At 41.8% G+C, this 22,985-nt stretch overlaps 1 protein-coding gene across 39 annotated transcripts in view; it reads left to right on the top strand.

Annotated features, from left to right (window-relative positions):
* Positions 1-22,985, top strand: part of LOC112248878 (calcium/calmodulin-dependent protein kinase type II subunit beta) — an 87,358-nt gene that overhangs the window by 55,382 nt on the left and 8,991 nt on the right. For 6 of the 39 annotated variants that reach the window (XM_042320779.1, XM_042320770.1, XM_042320778.1 and 3 more), the window contains 6 exons: positions 4,980-5,017; positions 8,127-8,159; positions 10,190-10,267; positions 12,870-12,914; positions 16,779-16,824; positions 20,407-20,493. In XM_042320779.1, the coding sequence (XP_042176713.1) occupies positions 4,980-5,017; positions 8,127-8,159; positions 10,190-10,267; positions 12,870-12,914; positions 16,779-16,824; positions 20,407-20,493 (327 nt within the window). The remainder of the gene's footprint in view (positions 1-4,979; positions 5,018-8,126; positions 8,160-10,189; positions 10,268-12,869; positions 12,915-16,778; positions 16,825-20,406; positions 20,494-22,985) is intronic. The other 33 variants (XM_042320803.1, XM_042320802.1, XM_042320792.1 and 30 more) reach the window with 20 other exon arrangements.

Raw genomic sequence — 22,985 nt, 5'->3', positions numbered from 1 at the left:
AAGAAAGTTAAGCAAAGTTGCTATTCCTCAATAAAGTTATTGGAAATGTTCCTAAGAAAAAAAGTTAAGAAGAAATGGGATTCTTGAAAATGATGCTTTAGGATTTCTTCTTGGAAACGTACTTAAAATTAGGACAGCTAAACCCTTGTCTTGAGACGAATGGGTACTTTTGTAACCATTAATGTTTTCTTGCGCCACAGAAACAGTTGGCTACCGGATATTTAAATACAGCAAGAATACAAATTAAACAGGCATTATCTAGCTAGCTAGTAATTAACAATATATTACAATATTCTAGAAGTGTTAAATAGCTAACGCTATCTCGTCAATTTGCAAAGAAGAACTTGGCTAACTATAGCTAAGGTTAACGTCGTTAACTGTGTTGGCTATAATGTCTTTACATGTTAGCTAGCTAACGTAGCTAACTAATTTACCGGTCGCGCAGTCCCTCTTCCACCATCTCTATGATGGACGACACCTTCTCCTACAGCTCGTCCACATAAATGGTCTCTCAGCTCTCTTCTTCTTAGCAGCCGACTTGATGTCAGAAGACTTCCTTTTTACGGTGTCACTGTCCCTTGCCATACCCCCGATGGCAGAGACCGACTTGGCCACTCTCGCCCGTCCTCTCTTTTTGGTCTCTGCAGGTAACCTGCAGTTATCAAGTCTCCCCAACAGCAACCTTTTCCTGGCTGCTATTTCCTCCACCATTGCTTCAAGTTCTTGTTTACTGAAGTTTTTATTGTGCTTTCCTTGGTTATCCATGTTTGGTTTTGATGTACAGTAGCTAACATTAGTCTGATGGCTATAATGTGTGAAAAATTATGTTTTTTGGTTTGTGTGTAAAGGGTTCGTTAGCCAACTAAAACATTTTTATTCTCGAGACATCAAGCAACAAAAATAAATGTAATAAAATGTAAATATCAACACTTTATTATAGTGGGCCAAATCCTATCATCCCTGTCACATAGGCTTATTTATTAGTTTCAAGCACATCACTAATGTCAATGCCACATAAGAAGATGTTTACGAAGTTCTTAACTTCTCATGACTCTCAAACCCGCATGCGGGAGCGTAACCATAGCCTCAAACTAATTAGCATAATGCAGCGGACATAAATCTTCCTATTCATGAAAATCACAAATGAAATATATTGAGACACAGCTTAGCCTTTTGGTAATCACACTGTCATCTCAGATGTTCAAAATATGCTTTACAGCCAACACTAGACAAGCATTTGTGTAAGTTTATCATGGCATAATGCTATGGCTAGGCTCTGCTACCAGCAGGCAACATTTTCACGAAAATAAGAAAAGCAATCAAATTAAATCATTTACCTTTGAAGAACTTTGGATGTTTTCACTCAGGAGACTCCTAGTTAGATAGCAAATGTTCCTTTTTTCCAAAAATATTATTTTTGTAGGCAAAATAGCTCCGTTTGTTCTTCACGTTTGGCTGAGAAATCGACCGGAAAATGCAGTCACTACGACGCCAAACTTTTTTCCAAATTAGCTCCATAATATCGACAGAAACATGGCAAACATTGTTTAGAATCAATCCTCAAGGTGTTTTTCACATATCTATTCGATAATATATCCGTCGGGACAATTGGTTTCTCATAAGAAGCGATTGGAAAAATGGCTACTTGTGTACTTTACGCAAGATTTTCTGCGGGAGCCATCATGTGACCACTTGCTAAATGTGGTCCCTTACGGCTATTCTTCAACATAAATGCGTAAAAAGACGTCACAATGCTGTAGGCACCTTGGGGAATACGTAGAAATCGTAAGCTCATTCGTAGCTCATTCACAGCCATATAAGGAGTCATTGGCCTGAGGCGGTTTTAAAAAATGCACTTCCTGATTGGATTTTTATCTGGGTTTCGCTTGTAACATCAGTTCTGTTGCACTCACAGACAATATCTTTGCAGTTTTGGAAATGTCAGAGTGTTTTCTATCCAAAGCTGTCAATTATATGCATAGTCGAGCATCTTTTCGTGACAAAATATCTTGTTTAAAACGGGAACGTTTTTTATCCAAAAATGAAAATACTGCCCCTAGAGTCGCAACAGGTTTTAAGAAAGATATTTATGAAGTTCCTAAGAAAACTACGAATTCCGAAGAACATTTTGAGGAATTGCATTTCCAAACTATTTTATGAACTTCTTTTTTGTTTTCTTAAGCAGCTTCTTAAATTTTCTCGGAAGAAATGCTTTGTGAATCCGGCCCCTGTTCCTTTGTTAACCTCTCAACACAGAATAGCCGTATGTGCATCATTCCCTCTGAAATTGTTTGGGGAAAAATATATTTTCTATTTTATTCACCTATATTCAATTGTATTGTTCTTATGGCATAGCCAGATCAGGGCCTGACACAAGGACGACTGAAATTTTCTTCATGTCATAATATTTATTTAGATCTACTGTACCTAAAATAATGGATTGATTGGGAAGCTGTGGAGCTTCTCAAAGTAATGTGTTCTTCACCTCAAACGGCAAGCAAACAAAGTCTGTTTTTACATCCGTTGAGAATGACTATAAGTTCCTCAATGGATTTTTTTTCCTCAGCTCTCCCCCTTTCCATAACCACTCAGCGTGACAGGAACAAATATCATGCTCATGCTCTGCTCCCTTGCACAAAATAGCCTACAGCTGTCGGCTTCATGCCTTTACATATTTGTTAATTAACGGTCAATTACCGTGAGACCGGCAGTTATTTGCATGACAATAACCGACTGACAAAATGTTATTACCGCCACAGCCCTATTTTTGGGAAATAGCTCAGAGATGTAATGATGCTCATATGAAGGTTCTAGCGATGAACTTAGCCTTAAGATGCTTTTGGGAAACAGGGCCCATGTGATTATCGTGCTGCCCGATGTACCTAGTAAACTGATGAATTTGCACATTTAGCTATCTGTATGCTGGTAAAAATTAGTTTCTATATCAATTGAGGAAGATGGAAAGAGGAATGGGATACTGTGTAGGAATGAAGGGGAAAAGCAGAGGAAAATAAATTGAGTGCTGCATTATCCTCTCGTCTTTCATTCTGATTTCCTTTCCCTCCTCTCTCTCCTCTCTCTCTCCTCTCTCTCTCTCTCTGTCTCTCTCTCCACACCCACCACCATGTTTTGACTTCTAAAGAGTGGGCTCTCCTGCCTCATCGCCATCTCCTCTCCTCTCGTGGCCTCAAACACACTTTGAACAGGCTTCTCTTGCTTGCTTCCAATTCCTTCAGAAATTAGTGGAAGTCAAGCCTCTATTTAAAATTCACTGCAGATTTGTGTGCATTGTTTGTAGAGAGAGAGAGAGCTAGACAGAACTACAGAGAGAGAGAGAGAGGGGGGAGAGCATGAGCTATATAGAGAGCTAAAAAGGAGGAGAGAAGAGAACAATCCAGAAATGCCAGAAATAGTGTTTTATGTAATGCGGTAGTGTTGATATTGTGATAGGATGTGATTAGACTGTCAATGGGACTCAGGCCTTTAAAAGTAGCAGTGGAGCTGATGATGTCTAGTAGAGTTAGGGGAGTGAGACTGGGACAGTCTTACTCTGGCAGCTGTAGAGCCCACCTGTTTGAGACAATGTTGATTGACAGCGAGGTAAAGGATGCACAAGTACAGTGAGATGCCGCGTGTGCGTGTGTGTGTGTTGGGAGGCAGGGTTGGGTAGGTAACTTTCTAAATGTAGTCCGTTACAGTTACTAGTTACCTTTCCAAAATTGTAATCATTAACGTAACTTTTGGATTACCCAAACTCAATATTGTAATCGGGTTACTTTTAGATTACTTTGCCCTTCAGAGTTATTAAAAGAAGAAAACAATTTATATTACTAATTGAACAACATTTACTGCAGGATAAATCAATGTTAGAGTGTGCATAGCTGGCCATAAATTGATGTTGCATTTTACTTTATGGGTTGGTTATGTAGGCCTCTTCTAACCCATTGCTTTCTACTATTGATAATGCAATTAGGCCATATCTTTACATTAAAAAACAAAGTCTATCAGATTTTCAGTCTTTCCAATGAATTGAATGACCCTTGTTCTTCAACTTGGAAATATAGATTAGCCAAATTGTTTTAGCTGAGCATAGCCCAAAAACTAACATAATGGATGGAGGACCCATTTTGGACTCTAGCCCTGAAGGGGACCAGGGGGACAAACTCTAGAATCTGTCTCTTTCACTCCAAAATTCGTTTTCTATCTCTGCCTCATTAACTAATTAACCAGTTCCCTAAAATGAGGTTCTGTTGCCCACGGCAACAACCCACATCAACTCTCGCCGGGCCTAACCCAGGAACAATGTGTGTGTGTCTGTATGTGTGTGTGTCTGTTTGTGTGTGTGTGTGTGTGTGTGTGTGTGTGTGTGTGTGTGTGTGTGTGTGTGTGTGTGTGTGCGCACGTGTCCTGGTGAAGTAGTTGGAGAGGATACTGACTGTTGTCTGTATGACATTTCCCCTGTTGCTGAGGATTATGGGTATTGTGCTAATCAGACTACTGCCCATAGTATCAGTGAACACACCTCCTCTACTCTCCTCTCCCACTAGGAGGATGTAATGGTTTAGTCCAATAAGGGAATAACACATTGTCCACTCTTAATGTTATTGTCCTACCAACAATGGTACTTAGGAAGCCGTCTATTGTTGTGTTTTAATGAACATTGTGCTTCTCAAGCAGTTTTATACGAGGACCATGAGTTTAATCATGTCACAGATTGCCTTGTCCCCTTGGTACCATAATGCTAGCAATTAATGCCGCTAAGCTCCTACTATCTTTGATTCTCTTTCACCTCCAGCATTACAATACACAGTCACATTAACTTTCCTATCTTGTCAATAAAAGGCCTCAGTTGCTGTCTGTTTGAATTGCAGTCAAATGAACATGACTCCTACAGGTTGACGCCGTTGTCTCTATGTGATCTCTCCTGTGTTCTCGCTGCATCTCTGACCTGCTGTCTCTTCTTTTGTTTCCTATTGCAGCAGCCAAAAGTTTGCTCAACAAGAAGGCAGATGTCAAGGTAAGGCCCTGTTCAACTTACACGTTCCTACTCCAAACCTTCCCTCTTCCTCCTCCTCTTTCTCTTCTCTTAACTTATCAGGGGTTTAGGCCCTGGGGCCGGATTCACAAAACCTTCTTAAGAAGAAATTTCTTCTTAACTGCCGTTTTTTCCCTTAACTATAGACTTATGAACAAAGTTACTATTCCTCAATAAAGTTCTTGGAAATGTTCTTAATTTTTCCCCCTATGTTTCTTCCTGAGAAAAAAGGTAAGAAGATAATAAGGTTTTAGGATTTCTTCCTGGAAACGTACTTAACTTTAGGACAGCTAAACCCTTGTCTTGAGACGAATGGATATTTTTGTAAACATGAACGATTTCTTGCCCCACAGGACAAAGTTGGCTACCGGATATTTAAATACAGCAAGAAAACAAATTAAACAGGCATTATCTAGCTAGCTAGTAATTAACAATATATTACAATATTCTAGAAGTGTTAAATATCTAGCGCCATCTCGTCAATTTACAAAGAAGAACTTGGCAAACTTAGCTAACGTTAACGTCGTTAGATATGTTGGCCATGATATCGTTACATGTTAGCTAGCTAACGTAGCTACCTAACTTACCAGCCGCGCAGCTCGTCCACATTAAATTGTCTCTCAGCTCCCTTCTTCTTAGCAGCCGACTTGATGTCGGACCACTTATTTTTTACGGTGTCACTGTCCCTTGCCATACCCCCGATGGCAGAGACCGACTCGGCCACTCTCGCCCGTCCTCTCTTTTTGGTCTCTGCAGGTAACCTGCAGTTATCAAGTCTCCCCAACGGCAACATTTTCCTGGCTGCTGTTTCCTCCACCATCACTTCAATCTCGTTTCTTGGTTATCCATGTTTGGTTTTGATATAGCTAGTCTGATGGCTGTAATGTGTGAACAATAACAAAATAACCAAATCCTATCATCCCTGTCACATAGATCTATTTATTGGTTTCAAACACGTCACTAATGTCAAGGCCACATTAAGAAGATATTTACGAAGTTCTGAAAGGTATTTACACAGTTCCAAAGAAAACTACGAATTCCTAAGAAGATTTTGAGGAATTGCATTCGCGAACTATCTTACAAACTTCTTATTTATTTTCTGAAGAAACGTTCAACGTTTTTTCGTAAGTCATGTTTTGTGAATCCGCCCCCTGGTTCTTTCCCTCTTCTCTATTCCCTCTCTGATGTGGGAGAGAGTGTTGACTCAATTTGCAACCATCACAAAATAGTGGTTTCAAGTGTAGTGTGTGCATCCGTTCATGCCCGTGTCTCCTCATTGCACCCCGTCTTGTCCACTTTTTTTGTTAATTTTATGCCATCTGTCACTCCAGCATTCTTTCTTTCTTTTTTTTTCTCCCATCTCATCCCTCTGTTCTTGTCTTTTCCACCCCCCCTCGATCACGGTTTCCATTTCCGGCTCACCCCATCTGCTCTTTAACCATTTGAAACCCTCTCCGGCTGGCTGACGAGCCTTAATGAATCTCTGTCACCATCCTCACCCCATCTCACCTAATGCACCAACACATCCCACGCATTGTGCGTGTGTGTGCATGTGTATGTGGGTGGGGGGAAAGGCAGAGCGGATGGAGGTTGGGGAATAGTATGAGCATGTTTGTTCTTGTGAGTATGTAAATTAGGGAGCTTGTGTACTTGTATGTGTGTGTGTGTGTGTGTGTGTGTGTGTGTGTGTTCAGTAGGGAATGTGACACCAGTTCCAGGAATAGCCATGAGTCTGAACCCTGGAAACTGACCGGCCAGAAATAGACTCTCTCTCAAACACAAACACACAACACACACTTCCCCTGCTCTTCTCTGTGCCGCACTCATCATTGCCTAGCAACAGACCCCCCGGACACACTCAGCCTAACCGTTTTCAAATATTTCAATGGTGTTTTTCTTTCCTCCCCCCTCTCTTTCTCTCTCTTCGCTCCCTCTCTCATAACTATTTCCCTGGTTGTATCGCTCCTCTGACCCCTCTCCTTGTCTCCTCTGTTCTTTCTTGTTCTGTAATGCAGAACAGGACAGCACTTGACATTTTCCACCCCAGTCAAACACCAGCTTCAGCCGCATTTTGCTCTCTTCTCTTCTGTGCTGTTCTGGCACTAGCTGCTACTGCACTGCTGTGAGGCTGCTGTGTTGCATGCCTCCGATAGAGTTCCAGACACTTGTAGAATCCTTGCCAAGGTGCATTGAAGCTGTTCTGGTGGCTTGTGGCGGCCCAACGCCCTGTTATTAAGACACTATGTTGGTGTTTCCTTTATTTTGTCACTTACCTGTAGATTGCAAATGCAGTTAGAGGTTTTGTTCTGCTTTTTAATCATAATGGATGCCACTTTTGAATGTGTATTAAATGGATATTTTCCTTCATAATAGATGAGACATGACAATGGTATCCATGAGTTCACCTGACTTTGGGGAAGTAGATAACGGGCTTCATTGCCAAAATCCTGAAGTCTCCCTTTAACGAATCAGTTGCACAGCTTTCCTTTGCTACGTAATTGTTTCTCCTTCCTGCTCTTCTCTTCAAGAAAGAGTCTTTTCCTTCTTTCCTCATCACAAAAGAACAATTGATGATTTTACTCCCAGTCAGGGCTCCTCCCTAGCTGCTCCCAAACCTTTGTCTTTTTCCTTTTCCTTGTATTCCTCATGCCACGTCATCCTCTGTTCCTGTCCTCCTCTTGCGCACCCTCCTCTTTCTTTCTTTCTTTCTTTCTTTCTTTCTTTCTTTCTTTCTTTCTTTCTTTCTTTCTTTCTTTCTTTCTTTCTTTCTTTCTTTCTTTCTTTCTTTCTTTCTTTCTTTCTTTCTTTCTTTCTTTCTTTCTTTCTTTCTTTCTTTCTTTCTTTCTTTCTTGACAAACCATAGAAGTTACATTTTCTGTGTGAGATCCTCTTTTTCCTCTGCTCTCTTGAACTGGTGAAATTGAACCTCTTTATGCTGGTTTTGAGCTGATTGGTTCACCCTGCTCACTGACCAGGGCTCTCATTTTACTTGACATGCTCATCCTTCAGTACTTGCCATATTCACCTGCTGTCATCCGTCCTTTCTCTCTCTCCCTCCTATCTTTCGCTCGCCCTCCACCGCCTGGGACAGGAACGTAGGTCCAGCTCCGCTGTGCGGCACATGGTGAGCATGCCATTTTTAACATCCCCGGACCTCCCCTCTTTCTCCCTCCCCTTTTCCCCCACTCCCTAATTCCGCCTCGCCACTTTTCTCCTTGATTCTTCTCATCCACTCCTCCCCCCTGTCTCCACCTCTACTCCCATCTTGAGTTGGCCGGAGTCCTACGTGGAACTGCTCTTTATGTTTCTTCCCTTTCCCCCCATCTGATGGGCTTGGAGTTCAGTTCTTCGACCTAACTTCAACCTCTACCTTTCCCTTCTGAAGAGTGCTGAAGAGTGCGCTATGTCCTAACAATTTATTCCCAAATGGAGAGGTTAAGCATAGTTTGCCCGGGCCTGGGCTGCTATTTGTGTGCCGTTGTCTGTGGATGATCAGAGTGTCCTCAGAGATGTCCCAGTGGAACTCGAAACCCTAGACATGAATACACACATACAAACACACACACACACACACACACATCTATATGACCTCTCCTCTCCGTGCTCTATGGATCTCAGCCGTGAGCTGTATGCCACACTGCAGCTGGGAAGACGATTGGAATTTGAAACAGGGTTTTACTGAAACGTGTTAGAAAGTATCTCTTTGTATGTGTTTCTGTGTTATGGAGGAGTGTGCTACTGCGTATGAAGAGCTGATGGCTGATGAGTGAAGCTTTGTCTGAGCTGTAGAACTGCTTTGGTCGATTTGTGTGAGTCTGTGTGACTGCTTATGTGTGTTTTGTGGCTGTATTTGTATGTGTGTGGATTTTCTATAGATGTTGATTTGTTATCAGTGTCTGTTTGCCAGCCCTGGTGCAATTTTCACTCACTGACGACTGTGTGTGTTCTCTTGCTCTCTGTTCTCGCTCTCTCACTCTCTCTCTGTTCTCTTTCTTTTTCTCTCTGTTCTCTCTATCTCTCTCTCTGTCTGTGTCTCTCTCTCTCTCTCTCTCTCTCTCTCTCTCTCTCTCTCTCTCTGTGTTCTCTCTCTCTCTCTCTCTCTGTGTTCTCTCTCTCTGTTCTCTCGCTGTTCTCTCTCTGTTCTCTCGCTCTTTCTGTCTCTGTTCGCTCTCTCTGTTCTCTCTCGCTATCTGTTCGCTCTCTGTTCTCTCGCTCTCTCTGTTCTCTCACTCTCTCTGTTCTCTCTCGCTCTCTCTCTGTTCTCTCTCTGTTCTATCGCTCTCTCGCTCTCTCTCTGTTCTCTCTCTGTTCTCTCGCGCTCACTCGCTCTCTCTCGCTCTCTCTCTCTCTCTGTTCTCTCGCGCTCACTTGCTCTCTCTGTTCTGTCGCTGTTTCTCTCTCTGTTCTGTTCTCTCTCTGTTCTGTTCTCTCAGTTCTCTCGTGTTCTCTCGCTCTCTCTGTTCTCTCGCTCTCTCTCTCTGTTCTCTCGCGCTCACTCTCTCTCGCTCTCTCGCTCTCTCTCTCTCTCTCTGTTCTGTCATGCTCAATTGCTCTCTCTGTTCTCTCGCGCTCTCTCTCTCTCTGTTCTCTTGATCTCTCTCTGTTCTCTCTCTCTGTTCTCTCTCTCTGTTCTCTCGCTGTTCTCTCTCTGTTCTCTCGCTCTTTCTCTCTCTGTTCTCTCTCTCTCTCTCTCTCTGTTCTTTCTCTCTCTGTTCTTTCTCTCTGTTCTCTCGCTGTTCTCTCGCTCTTTCTGTCTCTGTTCGCTCGCTCTTTCTGTCTCTCTGTTCTCGCTCTCTCTGTTCTCTCTCTCTCTCTCTCTCTCTCTCTCCATGGTTAACACACGGCTAACAAACTGCTTGACCGTCACTGCTGCTCTGTTTCCCTTGATCTCCTGTGATGCTGTATTTTATCTTACATCTCACACACCATGCCAGCTAAAACCATCACTTCTCTCATCATCTGGTCAAACAACCATCAAGGCAGAACAAACGCCCGGTGAAAGATTTCAAATAGTACATGACCCCAGGTCTGTTTGTTTTAACCCCTTCACCACCACCACCGCCACCACCGCGACCCATCCATCACCCATCCACAGTATTTCACCCCACCAACCACTGTTGTTAACCCTGCGTTGTCTCCCCTCTACCTGCACAGCCCCAGACACCACAGACAAACAGCACCAAAAACAGCATAGTCACCAGCCCTAAAGGAAACGTCCCTACTCCTGTTCTGGTATTTACTTTTAATCCTCCCTCCTCCCTCTGCCCGTCTGTCTGTCTGTCTGTGTGTCTGTCGGTCTGTCTGTCCGTTTAACCGTCTATCTGTCGCCTGTCTCTTTTGACTGTTTGTCCGTCCATCCCTCCTTTCGTCCTATTTCCTTTTCTCCCTCCCTCCTCTTCCCCTGTCGGTTGTTTGTTGTCACTTTAGAGCAGCTGTGGTTGGCTAGATGGCTCTCCGTTGTCTCTGTCAAGTGTGTGTCAGATGCTTTCTGTAGGAGAGAAGCCAGAAATGCCAGGTTGTGTCAAAAAGTGCTTCCCTGTTAAAGATTGCCACCGTGTGTTATAGAGATTTGCCAACTGTTGCTTCACTGTAACCAACTGTTACTGTGTGCGTTTCCTTCCATAATGTTCCAGTCTTTGATTATCTTGCTATTTTTCGACAGGAGAGGAGCAGAGATCTGAGACTGTGGGTGGTTGTTTGTCTCTTGTCTGACACTCACCTCTCTTCCCTATAGCAGAGATCGACAGAATTTTGGTGAAACATTATGCCAATAAAACTGCTGGTTGTAAAACTACTTGGGAGCATGGTGCAACACCAGCGTTTCAATGTGGGGCTGTTTTCCACGTTGGTTAGATATCCTGAATATATTCACTCTTAAATAACCTTGGATAAAAGTGTCTGCTAAATGACCTTATATTACTGAATCACTGCCTCTCCTGTGACTAGTTGTTCATTTGGGTGGCCTATAGTGAACCATGTGGAGGATCTGCCTGACTTCTGGGTGATGTGAGGGCACTAGACACTTAACAGGGATCATGCCAGTTCAAGAAGAGAGTTGGAGAAAGATAGGGGGGGGAATGACAGGCATTCTACCATACACAACACCAGCACAACATATGCAGCCATATATCAGCATATTTTTAGGAGCCCTCACATTTGCCCTTTAATGCTTGGTGTGTGTGTGTGGGGGTGGGGGGGTTGTTATAGATACTCTAAGTAAAATCTCACATAATCTCTCTTTTGATGCAGAATATTTTCCCCAAACGTATAGACAGTGGTTTAGAGGTACAGGAAGTTTAGGTAATTGTTGTTGTAGTAGTATTTGAAAGCCTCTGGGAAAGACCTAGTTATGCAATCAGACTTGTGCATAAAGTATGAGGCAGTGTGAGGTAGACTAGGTTTATTAGTGCCCGACAGTGATTATAAGCCTTATCCTCTTTAAAATATCACACAAACCCCTCTTCTTCTTCTTCTTTTTTTTAAACTGTCAGTCAGTGAGTCCCTCCCGGACTTGTTCTCTCTCTCTCTCTGCTTGTTCCTCAAGCTGTTGCCCCTGGTGACAGTTGTCATGACAATAATGTCATCATCATGCAGGAGACAGCTGGCTGGTGATTGGTCATCGGGAGGTGTCACGTCCTAGGGGGGTTTGCGCTCAGGATGGTGTGGTGGAAAGTGTGTGCAGCGTGTGTCCCCGTGTGCCATGTGTGTCGAACACGTCTTCTAACACAACTGTCACAAGAGAGTGGGAGAGGGGAGGGGGGAAAAGAGGTAGAAGGGGCAAGAGATGAAAAGAGAGAAAGTTGGAGAGGAAATAGCATTACAAGGATATAGTCATTATCTACTTGGCTGTTTAGATGTTTACAAAAACATCCTTCTAAGGCAGGTTGGGTCCTGTCAGAGTGTAATGGTATTTCAGAGTAGCTGTTATTGCACTTTACCACGACAGCACTGCAAACTCTTCTGTATCGCGTAAACACACTCAGTTGCAGACACTGATGTACCCAATCCACTACAGTACAACGCTCAAATTGTAATGACCTCAATTCACTCCTCAGTCTCCAGTTTGGACACAACCACTGTGCCGACGAACGGCTAAAAGCAGCGGATGGCCTCAATGGGGGCGATTAAACATGTGGAATCGTCGGTAAATGCTGGCCAAAGGCAATAGGACGGCTACCCGATGCATTTAAGTGTTCGTCATACTCTGGAAATGAACCAGCTGTAGCTGCCAAATGTGGTGACTGATTTCAAGACAGTTTCCATGAGATTGTGCCCAAATTACCCAAATGTTATGTGTCAGGTGCAGTCCGTTCAGGAGGATAACTGTATTGGGGCTTCTTCATACTGTATGGTTTACTGTACACTATGTTCTTTTTTAGGATGCAACATTCCTGCAGGGTTTCTGTGACGTTATTGTGTGTGTGTGTGCGTGCGTGTGTGTGTAACTGTGTGGCACAGACTTTTCTCTCTGCGTTTCAGCAATGTTTCTCTCCCAATGCTCAGAGCGTGTGTGTGTTTTCTGAATTGACAAAAATTGACAGTCCTCAGCTCATCCACCCCCTCAACTCTATCACTCCAGAAGAATCTTCATCCCTCCTTCACCTCCAGCCGTAACCAGTTTTCTCGCCTTTTGGCTTCATCATCTTTCTCCATACATACCTCTCGCTCTCTTTTTCACACTTTTTCTCTACCTGTTTCCCCTCCCCTCTTTTTTTTTTTATCTCTACCTCTCTCTCCCATCTTTCTGTTTTCATCCTTCCTCATCTCTCTCCTTTTCTCCATCTCCCTCTCACTCTCTCTCTCTCCATCTCCCTCCATCCCTCTCTTTCTGTAGGAGCCTCAGACCACTGTTATCCATAATCCAGTGGATGGGACTAAGGTACATCCCCTTCTCCTGTCCTCCCTCTCATCCTCTCTTTGATCTGCTACCCCCCCGTTCCACATCTTTGTGTGTGTGTCATTACAGAGGCGTGTACTGTAGGCTCTGTGTGCCTGTGTTTGTGTGTGTGGGTGTGTGCAATTATGCACTGTTATTTATGTTTTATCCAGCACCCCGCTAAGCACATCTCTAATAGCGTGTATAATGAGTATGCAGGTGTGTGTGTTTGCGTGGAGACAATTTCAACACACTAATGTCAATTGGAAACCAATAGTTTGATTGGTTAAACGTAGATCTTTGAATGTAGAAATGTGCTCAATGTTAGTCCATACAGTTCTTCAGGGAGTTAAATGTGTTACAGACAGCGACAGGCAGATTTACGAACCATTTCTTTATTAACACCTCTCATTCACTAACCTTTCAAATCAAACTGCTATAGTTCTGTCCCTTTATGTTGTATTTATTGAGGTGCAAAGTTACTTTACACTGAGGCAAATTCTTACAGAACTAAATCTGTGTGTGTGTGTGTGTGTGTGTGTGTGTGTGTGTGTGTGTGTGTGTGTGTGTGTGTGTGTGTGTGTGTGTGTGTGTGTGTGTGTGTGTGTGTGTGTGTGTGTGTGTGTGTGTGTGTGTGTGTGTGTGTACACAATACTGTCCCCATGTGGCCTTGCTTAATTACACCAGAACTACAGGATTTATGCAATAGCCTGAAACCAACCAATGGCCTTGTGTAAATCATCACAGCTTTCACCCCACTGGACACAAACTGGTTGAATCAACAAAGTTTCAACGTAATTTATCAATGTATTCTGATGTGGAATCTACTTGCAAAATACATTGGATTTCAAAAAAGTAATCCATGTAAACTGTTGTTTTGAGGGTGAAATTTCAACCACAGGATTATGTCATGGTAACCAAATTTCAACATAGACACACCTTGTATAAAACATGTTGAATTTGTACCTTTAAAACAAAGTCAGATCTTTAACGTTACGTCCAATATCAGATAAAAACTATAGGCTGGGCAGCACCTACTGGAGAATTGATCTATCTACAGCTACCCATTGGTCTCCCATCCAGGGTTTTAACCAAGCCCAGCTATGATGTTTGACTATTAGCAAAGTGCTTTATCGTGCGAGTGATTGTTACGAGATCTCCACTTAAAAACTAAATAGATTCAATGTTGCTTTCGAAGTCATTCCAAATAATAGCTTTTACAGAGCAAATTAAATGTGACCAAACTTTATCAATGATGCTATTTACGTCTGTATAGCGTTTGCTCATCAACAGCGGTTGTTTCAATTCAACCCAGAATTCAACAAAAAATTGACAATACAATCGGCCAAGGGTTTCAAGCTCTAGTTGATTTAAAATGCAATGATCCTTAGTGATCTTTTTGGTTGTCAACGCATTTGAAGGAGATGCATCCACTGCTTGGATATAGTTCCATCTGTGCCACTGACTTAGTCTGGCTTTAATTCCAGTTTGTCTACAAATGAATAACTGATATGTTCTAATCACGTCTCCATGTCAACCAAAAATCTTTTTAAAAAATAGGACAAAATCAAAGTACTTTATTTGAAGTGTATTAAAAGGTTGATTTGATTTAGTCCAGTTCTTTAACTTAGATTTTTGGTTGAGATGGAGACATGAATCCAACATATCAATGATTAATGTGTAGACAAATTAAAGCCAGACTATGTCAGTGGCACAGATGGAACTATCCAAGCTGTAGATACGGTACATCTCCTTTAAATGTTGATATTTGGTTGCGTTGACAACCAAACTGAATATAGGTTGTAATCTCATTGATCAATGTCTCAACTAAATATTACCCAATTATCCATGTTGAAATGACATGGAGTGCCCATTGGAACCAGCCTAATCTTGCAACAGCTCACACAGTCTGTTAAGTGGAATGAAACAGTCACTCGGTCTGCTTGACCAGGCTAGGGTTGGCATTGTGAGCTTGTACAGTGTTTATGTTTGTAATGTAGGCTATATGTTTCAGCTGGTTTCATGACTATTTCTTTATGTCTACCTATCTATCAATCTGTCTGATCTGTTTGTCAGTGACAGTCTCTTTTCGTGTTCTGTATGTAGCCTATGCAATAGAGCTATGCCCTGCATCCCAAATGGCACCCTTTTCACCTTGTAGTGCACTACTTTTGAAGACTCGGGTCAAAAGTTGTGCACTATATTGGGAATAGTGTGCCATTTGTTGCACATCCTATGTCTGGGAGGCGGGAGAACAAACACTCACACACACACACACACACACACACACACACACAGGTGACCTCTTCTCTCTTTCTCACACGACACACACTCAATCACACACTCCTCTGTGGAATTCTCCAGTGTAAAAGTGTTTCCAAATGAGGGCCCAGTATCCATATCCTATCATGCTGGGGAATAGGCCCATTTAATCCACTAATTGGAAACCAGAGCTCCTTAGGCTTGCATCCCAAATGGCACCCCATTCCCAACATTGTGCACTACTTTTGACCATGGTTCATAGGGCATTGGTCAAAAGTAGTGCACTATATAGGGAATATGGTGCCATATAGGAAAAAGTCTCAAACTTTTCCTCTGGCAGGTCAGGGGAGAGATACAGCATTTCGCAGAGAGAAACAGCTTAGGCTAGTAGTGTAATGGAAGAGAATAGATTGGTGAATGGATGCCACATTGATGCCTGCCACATATAATTCATGTATCTCTGTGGCCTGCCCTCACATCTCTATCTAGTGGCAGGCTGCACAGACATAGACAGATGAAGTGGGAGTGAAGATAGAAATGGAATGACTAAAACGGGTATCCCCATTCAGGTCAATGTTCTGTGATGGGTGGTGATTCTATATCTATGGGAGTGGAAGTGATCAGAAGGGGCGAATGGTTGGAAACTGTAGCTGGGAATTCATGTTTCCTCAGGCAAGGCAAGGCTATGTTAACACCCATACTCTGGTGGTATTAGAGAGACACAAGCACACACATGTTGATGGGATTAGGCAGCAGGGGGACTGGAAGGTGGATGGGAGGAGGGAGGGGGTCAAGCTGAGGTAAAAGGTTAGAGGTTAGATCCTGAAGTGATGCGGCTTTCTGTGGGATGCCCATGGGTGAGTTTACTGACAGGAAACAGGTTCACGCTTTCAGCTAAATGCTTTTGTCAGATGTAATGTAATTTATTGAAGTCATGGTCTGCTGTTTTGTCGAAGTCAAGGTCTGTTCATTGTTTACTGTGTCTCTGTGAGTCATCCTGAATACTGTTCGGTGTCTCCTACAGTAGGATCTTAATTTGATAACCTTATAGCAGGAGAACTTTCCTGCAATGCAGGACATTTTTTCCTTGTAGTGTATTTGAGATTTAAAAAGGCTTCTGAAGTTTGTAATTTCTACTTTGACATTTCAGACTTGATTTTCCCTTACGAAAAAATCTAGCAACCCCTACAAGTATTTTCGTTAACTATAATCCACATAATAATTCACATTTCCTGTTGCTGCAGGATTATTTTCCTGCTGTAGCAAACTGGCTCAAATGAAGATCCTATATCTGAATACCTCAATCCTTGTTGGTCCCTCTAAGACAGATATGAGATGTTGACTAAACTTACACTCATCCCAAAGGTGGTTTGTCTGTCATTTGATTCATTGATTTTAATTAATTGAACGTGGATTTGATTTAACGAAGCAATAACAAGAGTGGCAATTGAGTTAGCGATTTGCATGTTTTGTGTGTTCTTAAAGAAGTGTGTGTTTCAATAGCCGCGTGGGTGTGTGAATGTGTGGGTGTATTTGTGTGCCTGCACGTACGTGTGTGTCTCGAGTGTGTTCCTCTCTGATGGTGCTTCTCCCTCCCCTCCGTAGGAATCATCTGACAGCAGCAACACGGTGGAGGACGAAGATGTCAAAGGTAAGAACTGGAGACCCTAGGAGACAGTAGAGAGACCGGTCAAGGTAGCGCACTGTACCCAGTAGAGTACACAGGAGCTGAGTGTAGAGAGAGACAATATCATGTGGGTTGAAATAAGATCTGTGTGGATGGGTTTGTTGTGTATGCGTGTCCTTCTGAGCCACTGTACAAAGAAGAGCTGCTCAAAAGCAGGTCATCACCCGTGAGTGCAGCATTTCGTTGTGTGTGAAACCACTGCTAGACCCTGTCGCCAAATCTACACTGGAGTTGCTTACCAAGAAGACAGTGAATGTTCCTGAGTGGCCGAGTTACAGTTTTGACTTAAATCTGCTTGATAACAGAGAACAGAGCCTCATGTCTTGCTCTTCATTGAAATAAGAGGGCTAATATCAGTACTATGCATGCCAGTCTCTCTTGGCTAAGAGTTGAGGAAAGACTGACTGCATCACTTCCTAGTTGTTTGCACTGACACACACACACTTACCACTAGACAAGCCACCTGGGGTCTTTTCACAGTCCCCAGGTCCAGAACAAATTCAAGACGACGTACAGTATTATACAGAGCCATGATTGTATGGAACTCCCTTCCATCTCGTATAGCTCAAGTGAACAGCAAACCTGGTTCAAAAAAACAAATAAAGCAACACCTCACGTCACAACGCCTCTCCCCAATGTAACCTACTTGTTGTGTGTATGTACTGGCATGTACAGTATGTGTGACTGATAGATGCACACACTACAGTACATGTTGATGTATGTAAATTGTAGTCTTTTGTCTGTACTGTATTTTTCTTTATGTGTCGGACCCCAGTAAGACAAGCTGTCACCATTGGCGTTGGCTAATGGGGAAACCTATATATATAATATATATATATATATATATATATATATATATATATATAAAATTAAATCTATGAAAGACTTGAAAATTGCTGTTTAGCCATGAACCCCAACACCTAGACACAGCTTGAAGAATTTTTAAAAGGAAACATTGGCAAATATTGCACAATCCAAGTGTGAAAAGCTCTTAGACTAACTCAAGAAGATCGCTGCCGAAGGTGTTTCTGACATGCATTGACTCAGGTGGGTGAATACTTATCTAATCAAGGTATATTAGTGTTACATTTTTCATACTTTTATTTATTTATTTATTTATTTTTTAAATCTAATTTTTCTCTCTCACATTGACATGACAAAGTATTTTGTGTAGATCATTGAATTTTTTTCTCTCTCAATTAAATCAACTTTAATCCCACTTTGCAACACAATAGAATGTGAAGAAATCCAAGGAATACACACTGTACAGATCTGCCAATCTGGTGTGTATGTGCATGTTCATGAGCAGAGAACAATAAGATCTCCCTAAAGCAGGTCACTATTGTGCTGGTCCAGTGTGAAGTATTACAGGGTTTCCCAACTGGCGGCCCGACAATATGTTGGACATAAAAGACTGTCGAAACCCTCAGGAAATCAGCTCCAAATGATTTTAATTGAAGAAATCTCTTCCCAAGTGTTCCCGCACATAATACAGAGACATATGACCGTACACAAATGTAAGCAACGGTTTGAAATGATTATGTTTTAGTCCAACGTTTAGGCTTCTCGCGGTCAATTTGCAAGCTACAAATGATTTGTAATTATGTCCCCCCCCCCAGACCATCGTTCAAGAAACAAAACAGCCCCGCAGCTGAATCTAGTTGATGACCCTGACATATTGTATTGTACCTTCCTTTTATGCTCCAACCCCAACATCCTAGCCCCCAAAGTAAGAGTGGGCTGTTTAGTACCGTCCTTCTCTGTGCTACTGCCAGGTATCCAGCTCCCTGCACTAGTAGCCCCCCACAGCAGCAGGCCAAGGGCACCTTGTGTATATCTTTAGCCTGTGGCAGGAAACAGAGCCGTGTGGAGGAGTTGGAGACACATTTCTGTAGCAGCGCCACCTGGGGTACATCGCACTAGAGCGCTAATAGATGTGCTGTTACTGTAGCGTAAGTCTCACTGCTTTAGTCTGATGTGATCGTGAAATGAATCTACTCGACTGAGGTGAGAGAGTACGGCATGGGAGTTTGGTTGGATTTGTGCTCGTGTTTTAATAGGCTATCTGGTTGTGTGTGTTTTGGATTTCTTAGATTGTAAGGGTGTGTATGTCTGTGTGTGTGTGCGTATAATGTGTGTTTGTGTGTGTGTGTGTGTGTGTTCATGCATGCTTGCGATTGTGAAGAGACAATGAAGAGTCGACTGGTATGTAAAGTGAACTGGATTTGCTCATAGTTTATTTTGGGTTTGTGGATTGTTGAACTGGGCAGAATACCGCCTCCTGTACTACAGTACACTATATATCTGTATGGTACGGTATGTTTCTGGTATGTTCGTCTTTACTCTCTGAATAGGAGATCACGTGCTGCTCTTCCTCCTGTCTACTGTATTCGACAGTATTACTGTGTTAGACAGTAGACAGATCACTAGTTCCAAGCAGTCAGAGGAATGGCATTGTGCTTAGTTGGAAAGCCTGTGCTGTAGACAGATATGTCTAGCACACAGATGCCGGTATTAATCTGTGTTACTGCTATTCCCAGTTATCATGGTCCGCGTCCGAAATTACACCCTATTGCCTACATAGTGCCCAGAGCCATGGTCAAAAGTAGTGCATATACACTGAGTGTACAACACATTCAGAATGTCTGCTCTTTCCATGACAGACTGACCAGGTGACTCCAGGTGAAAGCTACTATCCCTTTTTGATGTCATTTGTTAAATCCACTTCAATCCGTGTAGATGAATGTTGGAGGAGACAGGTTAAAGAAGGATTTTCATGCGTTGAGACATGGATTGTGTGTGTGTGTGTGTGTGTGTGCCATTCAGAGGGTGAATGGGCAAGACACACTCAACAGTTTCCCCTGTGTTTCAAGAATGGTCCCCCGGCCAACTTGACACAACTGTGGGAGTCAGCATGGACCATCATCCCTGAGGAGCGCATTCAACAGCTTGTCGAGTCCATGCCTCGACAAATTGAGGCCGTTCCTGAGGGCAGGGGGGAGGGGTGCAAACTCAATATTAGGAAGGTGTTCCTAATGTTATATACTCTGTGTATAGGGAATAGGGTGGGACACATCCATAGTCATTATCACTGTAATCATAATTATATGGGTGACAGCCTGGCCATTAACTTCCCAATAAACCACATAACCAATCAGGTACCTTATTGACATCTTACCACAACATAGGCCTAAGGGGAAATGGAAAAGACATGGGGAGGTGTTTAATTCCTCACGCACACACACACACACACACACTGCCTTCAAATACGTATAATAATACACCTGTTCTACTGTTACAGAACATAAACTTGATTAAAGCTCGGAAATCATCAGCAGGTTTTTTTATCCCTTTGTTTCCATCCACCTGCTCAATCTTGTGTTTCTTTCTTGTATTAGTTCATTCTTTCATTCATTCACCCTCTCCTTCTTTTCCCTCTATCTCTTCTCATTAATCTGTCGTGTGTGTGTGTGTGTGTGTGTGTGTGTGTGTGTGTGTGTGTGTGTGTGTGTGTGTGTGTGTGTGTGTGTGTGTGTGTGACATCAGGGAAGAGTATAGACAGTTCAGTAAAGACCGAGTCCCAGCCTGACACCTTTGCCCCACAGCCCCAGGTCTCCTCGCCCGCTGTGTACTGTAAGTCAGCACACCCCGAAGTGCAGTGTGACGCACACACACACAAGACTTAGGGCTAACACAACCCCACTGTGTGTACACTCACCATCATATCATCTTTTTAGAACACTGAAACCTAGAATGATGAGTGGCTTGACTAGGGTTGCAAAGCTACCGATAATCTACCGAAGTTACCAGAATCTTTGTTGATTTTGGTCATTAACAGAAAATGCATGGCAATCTATGGTAACTTTGGTAATTTACGCTTTAATAACCATTTTAAAAGCATTCATACGTAAATATATATATATATATATATATGTGTCCATATTGTTGGAGTTTCTAGTAGATAGACCATATGCTTCAAGAGAAAATAATGATATTAAAAAAGCATCTAATCAACATCTTTATTTTCATAATTTTTTGGGGCCGGATTCAAAACCATTTAGACTCAGGCATAAATGTGCACACAGGCCACACAATGGCATCCTGTAAATTAACTCTGCAACTATTGACTATTTTTCACAACTGCCACCAGGTTGACACCAAAACATCAACGACAACAAATACATATTAGTAAAATAATATTAGTATTAGTAAAACATATATACATACGTACATACATACATATACTGAGCAAAAACATCAACGCAACATGTAAAGTGTTGGTTTCATGAGCTGAAATTAAATATCCCATAATTTTTCCATATGCACAAAAACCTTATTTCTCTCAAATGTTGTGCTCAAATTTGTTTACATCTGTTTGTGAACGTTTATCCTTTGTCAATATAATCCATCCACCTGACAGGTGTGGCATATCAATCAAGAAGCTGATTAAATCGCATGATCATTACACACCTTGTGCTGGGGACAATAAAATGCCACTCTAAAATATGCAGTTTTGTCACACAACACAATGCGACAGATGTCTCAAGTTTTGAGGGAGTGTGCAATTGGCATGCTGACTGCAGGAATGTCCACCAGAACTGTTGCCAGAGAATTTAATGTCAATTTCTCTACCGTAAGCCGCTTCAAACTGTGAAATCCATTGATTCGTTTTTTTATTTCAATTGACTGATTTTCTTATATGAACTGTCACGCAGTAAAATCGTTAATTGTTGCATGGTACATTTTAAATATTTTTTCAGTATACAGTATATAAAGGATATTTCATGCAGAAACCCTCATATTGAAAACCAATGACATTCACTAAGTTGATGGTTATAATTTAGGATAATGTTTAACTGCTTTGTCATTCAATTTTTTATTTAACAATTACTTATTTTGTTCACATAATAAGGGCCAGAGATAATAACTGACAACTGTGATCTGAAGGACCCAAAAAGCCCACTAGATGTCATTTTATAAAATTCAAAAAACTTTGAAAGTTACCAAAATTCTGGTAATTTACTTTGAAAGTTGCCACTAAAATACACTCCCTTTGCAACCCTAGGCTTGTGTGACAAAAAAGGGGCTTAGGTGTTGGGCATGGCAGGGGCGTGGCAATGGGCGGCGCGGCTGAATTTTAGAGAACATTTTAGAGGCCCCCCCCCCATCTTGTGTGAAGAGATGTAGAGATTTTTTATAGATGTATTTTTCAAGCCAATTTCCTGCACATTCTACAAATTTCTCCATGGAGCTGAGAAATGTTTGCAGTTTTAAAACTACCTTCCTGTAAATCTACACATTTTGCCATGGAGCCGAGAGAAAATGTTGCAAATTTCCTGCTATTCTACATATTCTGCCATGGAGCTAAGAGAACATTAGTCTTTTTTAAAGCTAATTTTCTGCGATTCTATGCATTCTGCCATGGCTAATGCTGTTTTTAACATAACAATTTCAATACTGCAAAAAGTATTGTTTTTGTAATGTTTTTTATTTTCTGTCTATCTAATTTTGGTGATTGTTAGTTCTCAAAGATTATATTATTGAAAAAATATATAGGTCGATTATCTTCTCTACAAATTTTATTTCTGGGTTATGTCGTTTAACCTTTTACTGCAGTGGGCTAAATCAGGGTAGTCTTAAACAAATCTACTTTGAAAGAGAAGTATACAACTCACACACATGGTCATGGGCTTAAAAAAAGACACCTTGTACCATGTCAGATATAGAGTTGAAATGTATTCAGTTTAGAGTTTTCATTCCAATATTACACTTTACATACATCACAGAACACTGAAATATATCAAAACTTTTCGACATAGAAACACTGGATTTTTGTCCGTTTTCTTAATAATCTTTATTCATTATGAAATCATGAAAAATATTAGTAACATTCCACCCATGAAGCCAAAGAGGGCACTTTTGGTCATTGGCTGCAGGAAATGAGGGCTACGTTCATACTGAAAGCGTTTGTCCATCAAGAAAATCTATTTGGAAAAACGCTTAGGCGGCCCACCCAAGGATTTCAAAGGCCAATATAAATGTCAAACACAGTCCTGTCCTTAGACTGTTGTGAATAAAGCCTGTATTAGGAAAAGATGACTAGATACACCACACTGTCACATTCA

This window comes from Oncorhynchus tshawytscha, linkage group LG04 (assembly GCF_018296145.1).
Source record: "Oncorhynchus tshawytscha isolate Ot180627B linkage group LG04, Otsh_v2.0, whole genome shotgun sequence".
Classification (NCBI taxonomy): domain Eukaryota; kingdom Metazoa; phylum Chordata; class Actinopteri; order Salmoniformes; family Salmonidae; genus Oncorhynchus; species Oncorhynchus tshawytscha.
Note: the sequence above shows the minus strand (reverse complement) of the source record. Positions and strands in the feature narration are given on the sequence as shown.